The sequence below is a fragment of the Quercus lobata genome, chromosome 7, assembly GCF_001633185.2.
Source record: "Quercus lobata isolate SW786 chromosome 7, ValleyOak3.0 Primary Assembly, whole genome shotgun sequence".
NCBI lineage: Eukaryota > Viridiplantae > Streptophyta > Magnoliopsida > Fagales > Fagaceae > Quercus > Quercus lobata.
In genome coordinates, this window is record NC_044910.1 from 23,804,210 (window position 1) to 23,816,768 (window position 12,559).

The following is a 12,559-nucleotide window of genomic DNA, read 5'->3' on the forward strand; positions in this document are numbered from 1 at the left end:
TTGCTTAAAGTTACACCAGATGTAATTTGAACTTAACCCTATATTATATGTGGAAGGGGTAAGATCCGAGTACAGAATAGAGCCCGTGGGGCCAAGTCCAAGGAGGTGCAAGGGCCCATCCCCACATTATTCTTGACCTAACACATAGATGAGAACCTGAGAATAAAGGACAAAGAGGTTGATTGCTCGAGGAGCTCCAAGAGCGAGCATTCCTCAGGAGGCATCGTGCAGGCCACTTGCACTAGAAGACAAAATACCGAAAAAGACGGTAGAGACATGCAAGCAAAGAAGAAGGGAAATATCCAGGTAAAGTAACCATCACATTTGCATTCAATGCACTGCACCAACTTAGCTGGCCGCATTAATGGAGAAATGACCACTGAACAGTATCCTTACAGCTTGCAGCACATTTTACCACCTCTAACAGAACCCTGATGGGACAAGCATCCAAAGGAAGGTTCGTGGTTGTACAAGTGGAGGGCCAAGATGCAATTCAATTAGCTATATAAAGAAAGGAAACCCCTTCATATGGGGGGATGAAAAACTAAAAGGAAAAACATACTCTGTGCAACACTACCCTATAATTAAGACTTGAATATTATACGAACTACTGCTCCTCGACCTCACCCGAGGAAGTGTTAATCCCAAAATCTACTTCTCTCTTATGAATCACTTGATGTTTTTTTCCATTAACTTAAAAGCTCAACCATACAAGCACACCAAGGTTGACCTCGGAAATCCATTCTCTAACAGATTAATTTTATTGGGCCATTAGACCTAAACTCTCTATTCTAAGTGGGTTAAGTCTATTTTAGCCCGTCTACAATATTTATTTATATATATATATATATATATATATGAGAAATGACTATTACACATCTTTTAATACACACAAATAAGTTTTTGCACTAAAATCGTGGTTTGAGAAAATGTGGGAAAAAAATTAGTACAATTTTTATATGAGTATAAATAGTTTTTATCTCATTCTTTCTTCTTTATTTGATTTTTATTTTTTCTTATTTGGTTTTCATTTGAATGAAGCATGTTTGTTTATTGAGGAATAAATAAATAAATAAATAAAAAAGGGAAAACAAAGCAATTGGACTTTATTTTGAAAGTTCCCACTTCCCAATTTAAGAGACACAATCTCGTGCCATTTTGACGCATGCTTGGTGCCTTCATTACATGCAGTGGTGGAATCAGAAAATTTTCTCAAGGGGGGGCGATGAATATATTTTTGTGTAATTTTTAGATCTATTACCAAATATAAAAGAAGATTAATGGAAAATTTCAAAAGCTAGGGGGGGTCGTGGCCCCCCTGGGCACCCCCTAACTTCACCTATGATTACATGAAAGCCTTGGGATGACCATGGCAATTTTCCCAGTGCACTTGAGAATCCATGACTGGGAGGGTGAGCGTGAGCAATCTAGGCGCCAGATAGAACCAACTTTAACAAAGACTTGGCTTGCTAGCTCGACTATAAAATATATATAGGGATTAGGGTGCCTACTAAATTGACATGGTTTAAGAGGGAATTCCATGAGGATGGTGGCTTCAAGTGATTATGGAAACAAAAGATTTATGTGCAAGGCAACCATTGATGGTTGTACACCTTGATATGCTCACTTGGCACAAATTGAGTCAATAAAAGGATGATACGCTCACCAGCAATCTATTCAGGGTTGCAAACTCAACGGTGGCAACTAAACATGAGGGTTGTGCTCGTTGCGGGACTTAACCCAACACCTTATGGCATGAGTTGATGACAGCTATGCACCACCTTTGTCTGCGTTCCCGAAGGCACCCCTTTCTTTCAAGAGGATTCATGGCATGTCAAGCCCTGGTAAGGTTCTTCGCTTTGCATTGAATTAAACCACATGCTCCATCGCTTGTGTGGGCCCCCATCAATTCCTTTGAGTTTCATTCTTGCGAATGTACTCTCCAGGCGGGATACTTAACGCGTTAGCTATAACACTACATAAATCGATACACATAGCGCCTAGTATCCACCTTGATACACTCACTTTGCACCTATGTCTCCCACAAATTTTGGCTACACGTAGAAGTAAACTTTGATTTATCATATTATCAATTGGTCTAAAAAGGAAAAAAAAAAAAAATAAGACAACATTTTATTCTACACATTTGTCACAACTCTAGAGCTTCTTCTCCAAAAAAAAAAAGAAAAAAACTCTAGTATATGGCTGGCTGTAAGTGATGAGTCTACATGAAAATGACCTACATTTAATTACAATTTATTAAATAGAATAATTGTAGCAAATTATGTGAAATACATTGTGGTTCTAGAATTATTGAAATAAAAATAGTTATGACTTATTTAGAAGAAAATGACTATATTCCCTCCCTACTTACAAACCTTTACTTGTGTCTTATAAATTAAGTCGAAGGATTTTTACAGATTTGAAAGTAAAAATTAAATTTACCCAAATTTTTGGGATCACAAGTACAGTCTATCATTTAAAAACAACTGAATAAAGTTATTTTAAAGTCAATTTAGAAGAATCCCTTCCAAATTACTGTGCAGCTTCAAAGTGGGTTGGCGAGAGTTTCTTGCAAACTAGTTTCACAATTTGGAAATAAACCCGTTAAGGTCAAACCCGACCCGTCGGGTTCGTATTGACTCACTCGTAGCCAGGCTAGTTTTACAAATTGTTCTTCTCCAACCCAACACATACCGAGTCTCGGAGAGGACTCGCTAAAATGATTCTGACAATTGCGGCTTAGCTTCAGGGCTGCCCTCGGTGGCTGTCTCCTTCTCTCTCTCTCAGAGCAATAATAACATTTGTGCTGTGAAAATGAATAGCGCCATGAAAGCAGCAGCTCTGATAAACTCAAAAGCCAGCTGCTTTCATTTGAGGACTGCCCTTTTTCATTCTACTCCTCCCCTCGATCGTAAAAGACGCATTTTCTGGGAATCTGTTAGTCTCTCTCCCTCTCTCTCTCTGCATATATTTGTATTTGTTCTACATGGATTTGTTCTTTGTTCTAATATGGTTATATGTGAAAGATTTGGAATTTAATTTTTCTGTTTTGGAAAAATATAGTTGATTTGGGGTATGGTGTTTTTGGATGATAAATGTACAACTTTTTTCCTAGTCTTATTAATTGGTCATTTTTCTTTGTTTGGTTGTTGTGGAACTGGGATATTATGCATACTTGTTTGAATATTTGGGTCTCTGAATTTCAAGTTAGTTTTTTTTTTTTTTTTAAGAAATGAATTAGGTCCATTTCCTTTTCCATCTCAATTGCTTAGTATCGGTCGGATTTTTGTTTTTGATTGATGGTATATAGTTTTATAATGGTCTCTTGAATGCAAACATAAACTTGAAAGCCAACTAGTTTTTAATTCATTTTTTGGGGCAAGTACAGTAAAGTTATAATCTTTGCAATGTAATGATGGTTTTTGGTTCAATATATGGTGTGGTCCTGTGCAACGGAGATAATTTAGACTAATGGAGCATCGTTGAGATCTTATGATGTGATACTTGGTAAGCCTAGATGGCACAAAATTGACAATATGTATGAGCATTGGTGATGATGTGGAAGGGTTCATCTTCTTTACCCAACTAGTGTTTCCTTCCTCCCATATCTGTATTGAAGTATACTCCCTCGGATAATCTTTCACTCTTTAGTGCCGGCTGACCGTTTCTTGTGACTTGCTTTATTTTGCATTATTGCATCATGCATGATTCTCTTCATTAACGTCTTGTTAACTTGTCCTAGATCCATTTCCTTATGGATCAAATACAAAGAAATAAAGAGGTTTCATCAAATGGTGGGAAAGTGGTTGTAGTATTAAAGTTGTTGTGTTACTTATGAAATTATGGGGGTTGAGAAATTCATCTTTTTATCATGAGTTATTTGAAGAAAGATGGATTTTTTGGGTTAATGTGAAGCTTTTGATAAATGGGCTAGTTAGCTGGTGATACCTGCAAGCAGTCTCATCCCTAATTTAATTGTTTAAGCACTAGTTGTAATTTTATTAAGCATATTTTTGTTATATAGCCAAGTTAGCTAGGTTTTGGGACTAAGGTTTTGTTATTGTTGTATGGTTAAGTTAGCTAAGTGGTGAACTTACTCACCAAACAAGGTGTATGTAGGTTTTTCCTTTTTAATCCTTGTCTCTGTTTCCTATCTTAGCCAACATTGCTAAGCTTATTGAAAAGGTGCATTGGGGCTTTCTTTGGGGTGGTATTGGTGATGAATTCAAATTTTATATTGTTAATTAGAAGCAAGTATGCACCCCACTTCAACAAGGGGGTTTGGGAGTTAGAAATATGATGTTATTCAATTAGCCTTTGTTGGTGAAATGGTTATGGCCTTTTGCAATAGAGAAAGATGCTCTTTGGAGAAAAGTAGTGGAGTGTAAATATGCTTATGGAAGTATAGTCGATTGGGATGGAGTCATTTTTCCAGATGCGTCAATTGGTAATGGAACGAATGCTCAATTTTGGGTTGATTGGTGGTGTGAGGATGATGTTTTGAAGAATGTCTTCTGAAATTGTCTAGTATTGCACAGAATAAGAAGGCTACTGTGACGGACTATTTGTGTTGGAATGATGAGTCCATGCATTGGGACATGACCTTTACGAGACCTCTTCATGATTAGGAGATGGATATGTTGATTCATTTCATGAACCTCATCTATTCAACAAAGTTTAGAAGGGATGTAGAAGACGAGATTTGTTAGAGACCTACAAAGAATGGGCTATTTGACGTGAAATTGTTCTATAGGGTGCTTTATATTGGCCATGTGCACTCATTTCTTTGGAAGAGTATATGGAAGGCTACTTTTTTTTATTTTTTTGAGTAGGTAATAGAATTCTATTTTTTTTTATAGGTTATAGAAATTTTATTGAGTACAAAGTACATTGTGTTCACAATGATGAACACTCTATACTTGAAACAATTACCACAAATCAAAAAGAAGTACTAACAGATTCTAGGAAATTAGAGAGGGAAGTACAACATGTATAGCCCCAATACGAGACCACTCAAACAAAGTCCCAACCAGTAAAGACTTCTAAAGATCTAAAGGTCTCTCAATATCTTCAAAAGTACATGTATTGTGCTCCCACCAAATTAACCACATCAGATAAGCTGGTACCATATTCTAGATATTTGAAAACTGTTTCCCGAACCAAGTCCTCCATGCAAAAAGTAGAGAAGCAACCCCCATTGGCATCACTCACTGAATTCCAAACATCACAAAAAAAAACTTCACTCCACAAAGTATGAGCAAACTTACAATGTGGAAGGCTACTTATCAAAAAAGAAAATAAAAATAGAGAGTATTTGGAAGGCTAAAGTCCCACTTAAAGTTGTGTTTTTACATGGACTGTTGCTTTGGGACAAATGCTTACATTAGATAACTTTTGCAGCTGTAAGGTAATAGTTGTAGAATGGTGTTATATGCATAAGAAAAATGGGGATAGTGTTGATCCTTGCTACACTGAGTACGCTGGAGAGTTGTGGTCTTTGGTGTTCTGTTTGTTTGGAGTATAGTGGGTTATGCCTCATATAGTTCTTGATTTGCTGGCATCCTGGAAAGGGAGAGTTGCTAACAAGGTAATGATGAAATTTGGAATGTTGTACCTTTATGTCATATGCGGACCATTTGGGGAGTGTTTAACTAACAATAGAGCATTTGAAGGTTCTGAATGGAGTACAACAGACCTGAAGATGATCCTTTTATGAGTTCTGTTTGATTGGATGGCTGTGTGTTACCACACCATTCTTTTTCTACTTTATTTGATTTTTATTGATTAGTGTATATGTGCTTGATGATATTTTCCCAAGTACACATCTTGTGTACTGGGTGGCATCTGTTTTCTTTAATAAATTTACTTACTAATAAAAAAATGTGTCTTTGGCTGGTAGAAAGTTACATTCTCTTTATTCTTATGTTGCCTCAGCTTTTGCTTGATGTATTTTTCCACTTCGTTAAATAGGCCCACTTCAAAATTTTCTGTACTACATATTTTTTTTGTGCTCTCTCTTTCTCATACTTTATCTTTCATCTTTGCTGAATGGATTCTGTTGCTGATGCTCACCATTGTTCATTTGCAGAGACCCAACTATAATTCAAAAAGGTTCAGAAAGCTGCATGCAAAACAAACATTATTGCGCAACGTCGGCGCTTATGCAGACTTCCTGTTTCAGGTTTCTGTTTAGGATGTTTCTAATTTTTAGTATGTTTTAGGGATTATTGCATTAAAAATTTTTTATGAAAAATTTATTTTTCTCAAGATGCATGTGCAGACCTGTTATATTTTACTTAAATTTACCTGAACTACCAATATTTACCCTCTAAGTCAATTAGACACAAACAAGTGAAAAAAAAGGATTAGATCTCAGGAGTTATTTTAAGTGTACACACACACCTGAAATACCGATATTACCCTGTAAGTCAATTGGACACAATTGAGTAAAAAAAAAGGTTTAGATCTCAGGAGTTAAATATATATATATATATATGTATGTATGTATGTATGTATGTATGCATATAAAGATTTAACTGTGATAGTGGGCGCTGAGCATGAGTGTACCACCTTTGGTTCCCAAACTATAGAGGATGGGATAGGGAGTGAAGATCTAGGTGCAGTTTTTTGTGCTGGGGCGGGCTTGCATTGTTTGCATTGGAAGTTTGAGCTGTGAATCCAAGAGCATTTGGGGTTAGGCAGCCTTGGATCTTTGAGCACGAAGAGAGCTTGAGAATGAAAGATCTTGGTGGTATACTTCTTGTAGATGTAGCTATGGTTGCAAATGAACTAGCCAGTGTCAAGGAGAAAAGTGGTGGAGGTTGATTTTGAGCATCAGAAATTTTATTTTATTTTTTCTTTTTTCGCTCCTGATTTACATCAGAACCTTTACTATGTTTCTTGAGTCTAGAATGTTGCTTTCCTTTTTCTAGAAGTTGTTAAGTGAAGCAATTTTTTTGCTGAATTAAAATGCCAAGTGAATTATTAAAAAGAAAAAGAATTACAATGCCAAATGAAGGTTTCAATATTTTCTTTTGAATTTGATTTTTATTTTTTTATTTTTTTTATTTTTATTCATAGTTTTAGTTTATGTTGATAACTGGATTGCAGTGCTGAGAGTAAAACCTTCTCTCATTCTGTTTTGAATAAATGGTTTTGATTGGAGGCTAAGAGCCTATTTTGTTGGGTTTTTTTACAAACCAAAACTTTTTATTTATTATATAAAGAAAGGGAACTATGAAGGTAGAGATTGCTTATTTGAATCATCTGATCTCTTTCCCCTCTTTAAGCTTCATTTTTCAACAGTGTAATTGAAGCTCCTTTTCAATAATAAGGGAGGGGAGGTGGGCAGAGGGGGGAGTGGATGAGGGGTTATTAGGGTAAAATTGGAATTCTGAAATAAGATTTGTTGTGCACGGGCACAATAAAAAGAAAAACAAAGGATTTCTGTTAAAAAAAAAGTGGAATATAATCATGGGAGGGGGCAATTTGCTTACTACCAGTCAATAGAGGGGGTGGGGGGCATTGCTCGATTTTATATTTTAATGGGGGGCTTGAACTTGACCCCATAGTTAAGAGGGGAAATATTGGTTATTTATTATTGTCAAGATTATTTATGGATTTGCTTCAGTTCTTTATACTTCTAAAAAAAAATTATTTTCCTGTTTTAATGGTGGATGCTGGATATTTTTTATTCTTTTCATTCTTTCTTTCCTTCATCCTTTCAGTCATGTCCTTGTGAGATGCAGGTGGCATTGATTTTTGTTTAATTGTTTATTTCCCTCTAAAGAGTAAAGAAATGATGGAAGGTTTTGCGTAATGAATGAGAAGCTTTGTGCCTCAAGGATAATATCTCTTATCATTATGAGATGAGTGGTTGGTGAGGCAGGTTTGGGGAGGCCTAGTGGTATTGTACGTAGAAGACAAGCTGTAGGTCATCTCAACGGGGAAATTGTTTACCCTAGTATACTTCCTGTATACTTAGGTGACTCCTTTTTCTGATTTATATATATTTTTATTACCTATAAAAAAAAAATTCCCTCCATCCAACTTACATTTATTTTTCTCTAATGTGGCTAATAGTGTCATAAATGGATTGTTAATATAGCCTTTTTAGTTGACATCATATTTTTGTATTATGTGGCACTGGTTTTTTTCCCCCCTTCTCTCCTCTCCCTTCCGTTTCTTTTCTCTCTTTCTTCATTTCTTCTCCAGCCATTGTCCACATCTCTTTCTCCCCTCTCTTCTCTCCATGCTGTGCCCTCAAGAACCTGCAACAACAACAAAGAATTGAGATTCACAGTCAAATCCCAAGCAACAAGGACAACCTCACAAAAGATATCCATTCAAGCATTTTGACAAACTTCTCATGGGTAACATACCAAAACTCTAATTCCATTTAAAAAAATTGACCAAAACTGAGTCCCACTTATAATCTTATCAACACAATGATCACAGTCTCATCACAACACAACCAAATTGAATAAAATAAAGAAAGGAAATGACACCAACATTCCTCCAAAGGAGAACTTGTAGAAAAAGAACTCACTTAACCTTATTGGCTCCTTTGCCATTGTTTCTGAGTCTTAACTTTATTGGGGTTTTGGTTTTTCACAGCTTGATTGTGATGCGATGGGGTTCTGAGTTTAGTTTATTTGATAATGTTGTTTTTGAGTTCAAATTATATTGGGATTCTTCATAATTAGTGTTTATTCTTCATGGGCTTGTTTATCATACATGGAGATGTCAAACAATCGGTGGACGGAATGTTTTGGTAGGGGCCAATTTGGGCATTCGGTGTTGGTGGCTGTTGGTCTATGGGTGATGTGGTGGAATTTGGAGCATGGTTGTCTCGGGTGGATCTTGGCCATAGGCATGAAATTGTTATTTTTTCAATATTTGAGGAACCGCATTTGAGCTTTTTAAATTTGAGGGACCAAAATTGAACTTATCCCCAAATTTTAGGGACCAAAAATATAATTTACCCAAGACTTTAAATACGTAATTAACCATAGCAGAAACAGTAGAACATATTGGTATGGCGATAGATAAATTTGGCCAAGAGTCTTGTTGCTCAGCTGATTGGCATCTCTTTATGTCTCCATTGGACATCCAAGGTCCAAATCCCCCTCCCCGTTGTAATTATTGAATTTAAAAAAAAAAAATATATATATATATATATATATGTATATATATATATAGGAAATGCTTAAAATTTAAAAAAAAAAAAAGATAAATTGGAGCAAAAAAAAAAAAAAAAAAAGGAAAAAGAATTGGTGAAGGGTTTTGAAGAATTTATTTTTATCTAGATTTATATGTTCATAGGGTTTAATGGATGTGGTAATCCACTCTGTAGTTTGAAGTTATATTATGGTTTCTGCCTTTGGGTTTTTTACATATGATAGCATTGCAATTAATCTCTTACTAGTATGATGTTCCTAGAAAAAATGACAGTTTTCTGGTCTTGGCCAATAAAGGTTCATCCTAATGGACTAATCATCATGGGTTTGGCTTACCTTCAATACTTTTTTAATTGGAATCTCTTTTGTTTTAATGAGAAATTGCCACATCATCCACTAACTAAATAAAAGGTGAAGATTAAAACTCACTACTACTTGTTATTGTATATTTAAAACAAAAGGACATGTCCAGTTGAAAAAGAACTGGAGATAAGCCAAATCCAATTATCAAAAATTGCTTAAGGACAGAGTTTTCCTCCAAACTGATTTGGAAGAATCTCCTCCAACCTACTCTGTGTCGATTATAAGACCATCCATTTATACTATTTATCAAGTCACATGACACATTAAAAACTGTCACATAATTGCTTGAAAGAATTTTCCTCCAAACCAGTTTGGAGGTATACTTTTTCCTTATAAATATTGTTGGTTTATGCATTACTGAAGCCTTTCTACTTTTTTTTTAATTAAAAAAATGTTTATTATTATTGTCATTATTATTGGATTTCCAGAGCTGGCAGGATGAAGATGATGAGGATGATCCATCTTCAAGTAGAGGCACCTCATGGTTTAAAAAGCAATACTCTGCTAAGGGTTCCAAAAGGAACTGGACTGGGAATCGAGGAACCAAGCAATGGGGCAGAAGTAAGGACATTTCAAGTGCTTTGATGCTAAAAGAAGCATTGCATGTCTAGTTTTAGAACTATATTTATGAATAGATTATTTTAACATATTATGGGGTAGTGGGATCATCAGTTAAATTGTCTCCCTCTAAAAAATCTTCTAGGTGGAATCTTGTTTTGAAAATTTTTATGGGCAGAGGAGGGTCTTTTTTTTTTTTTTTTGTGTGGGGGGGGGGGGTGGGGGGCAGTGGGGGGAGAAAGAGGAGCCCTTTGGATAGGCCTAAATGTTCCTTCTGTTTGTGGAGATCATTGCTTTAATTCTGAATGTTAAGTATCTTGTTAGCTTATATGCTCATTATTTCACTCTCCAAAGACATTAGGGTGATGCCTTTCTTAATGGCATCATATTGCCAATTAGATCTCCTTTGTGGCATAACTGATTTACTCATGTCTTGAGCCCTTTGAACTTGCATGAGATATCACATCCCATTTTCAACTCTTGTTCAGGAGGTTTCCATTTTTGTGAAGAAGATGATGTTGATGTTGAGAACATTTTCCGAGATGCATTTGGTGGGAACCGTTTTTTCTATTGGTCCTTTATTAATGAAGAGAATCCTCAATGGAGGAGCTCATCAAACTATAACAACTATGGGAGGTCCTGGAAATGGAATTGGAGGCATCGGACTGAAGAAACATATGATTCTTCATCTGAGTATGAGAGTTTGGAGCTGGATTTGGCTTCAGATAGGCTGGCCCTTGGATTGAGTGCTTCTGGTCCTCTAAAACTTGAAGACGTTAAAAATGCGTAAGTTCTTACTAGGTTCTCTATCTTACTTCCTGAATCAAGTCTTTCCTTTTTGTTCTCTGGTTGTCTGATTACCGTCTGATTTTACAATTTCAGATATCGAGTCTGTGCACTAAAATGGCATCCTGATCGCCATCAGGGCTCTTCAAAGGTATTAACTAGCTCCAACTGTCGATTAGTATTACTCCATATCTTGAATCTTTCCTATGAATTAGCAGGAGGAATTTAATTTACTTGATATTTTAAAACCTTTGAACATGCATGAGATGAGAGCAAGAGAGAGTATTAATTAGCACACCAAATTGCTCAATGTTTGATTTACTTCTGTATTTAACTGGAATGGCGACTGGTGAGTTCTCATTATGGGCACTAGAGTTGGCACTGGGAGAAGGAAAAAGGGGGGTAGGGGGAGTTGGATATGGTCATTATAGGAGCAAATTGCTTCTTTATTTCCCAAAAGTGGTGACTGGTGAGTCATCGAGTACTTTACCAGGCTCGTTATCTTTCCATGTTTTGATGGTGTTTGAATAAGGTGATTTAACTATTTGTAATACTTTAGTCCCTTTACATCAATAATATTTCTATCAGTTATCTCAAAAAGAACAAAAAAAAAAAACTATTTGAGCACATTATCTTTCCATGTTGACATCAATGGCTGTAATCTTTGTTTCTGCGCTAACAGAGTGACTAATTTATGTGCTTGAACAGGCTGTTGCGGAAGAAAAGTTCAAGCACTGCAGTGCAGCATATCAATCTTTATGTGATAAGCTGGCAGTAGATTGAGGATTTTTCAGAGCATGCTAGTCTGAACCCTAGATCCATTCAACTTGTTGCTGTTTAATTCAGCATTGTAGTAGATGTAGCTTACCGATCACATTTTTATTCAATTCCATAGTTAGGATTTTTTTCGAGAACTGTGTCAGGATTGCCACTATGGTTTCTCCCTAGGGGCATACTGAGCGATGGCCATGCAACGATGGCATTAGTTTGTAATTCTGCATTACTAGATGCCTTCATGTTCTTGATTTATATTTTTACGAAGGATGTAAATTTTTTTTTCTTTTTTGTACTATTACCTGTATATTTGCTTTATGCTTGAAGGCATAAATAATTAATTGATGACAATAAGATTGCAATACATGGTTATAAGTTTGCGCTTTATGTTTTCTTTATTGTTGCACTTAAATCTAGTTTAATATCTGATAAGGTTTGATGGCACATTATGATACCTACAGTTACTGATACTCCCAAGTAGGCTTGTTTTCATTTGATAAAATGATATGGTAAAATGGGATGTCTACATTTATCATACCATATTTCTGCAAAATAAAATATTTTTAAACTTCTCACTTTTTTTCCAATTACTATTTTTTCAAACACTCAATTTAAAAAAAAAAAAAAAAAACTGAAAGTAGATCTGTATTTTTTTAATACTTTTTTGGGATAGGCTTTTCCTTTTTTTTGTCTTTTTTTGTTTTTTTTCAGGAACTAGTTGAGTTTCCGCTTGATGTGTGGTACAACTTATTATTAGTTTTTTCTAATATTTTGATAAGTTGTACCAAAAATCTTGTAACTTAATTAATTGGCACCTTAATTTTCAATAGAAACATTCAGGATTCAGTTCTCAACCCCTAACTATCAATGTATATAAAAAGATATTTCAATAAATT

The 12,559-nt window shown here is 35.5% G+C and overlaps 1 protein-coding gene across 1 annotated transcript; it reads left to right on the forward strand.

The window, feature by feature from the left end:
- The first annotated feature begins 2,587 nt into the window (after positions 1-2,587).
- On the forward strand, positions 2,588-12,027 carry LOC115953562. Its single transcript, XM_031071293.1, has 6 exons — positions 2,588-2,940; positions 6,092-6,184; positions 9,974-10,106; positions 10,592-10,889; positions 10,986-11,040; positions 11,598-12,027. The coding sequence occupies exons 1-6, from the start codon at positions 2,818-2,820 to the stop codon at positions 11,670-11,672; spliced, it is 777 nt and encodes a 258-aa protein (XP_030927153.1). The 5' UTR covers positions 2,588-2,817; the 3' UTR covers positions 11,673-12,027.
- The last annotated feature ends 532 nt before the right edge of the window (positions 12,028-12,559 follow it).

Bases quoted from the DNA above. Each gene is read 5' to 3' on its own strand.
- LOC115953562 (XM_031071293.1), top strand. From the start codon at position 2,818: ATGAATAGCGCCATGAAAGCAGCAGCTCTGATAAACTCAAAAGCCAGC. The intron at 2,941-6,091 runs GTTAGTCTCTCT...GTTCATTTGCAG, and splicing joins GACGCATTTTCTGGGAATCT to AGACCCAACTATAATTCAAA. The intron at 11,041-11,597 runs GTATTAACTAGC...GTGCTTGAACAG, and splicing joins GCCATCAGGGCTCTTCAAAG to GCTGTTGCGGAAGAAAAGTT.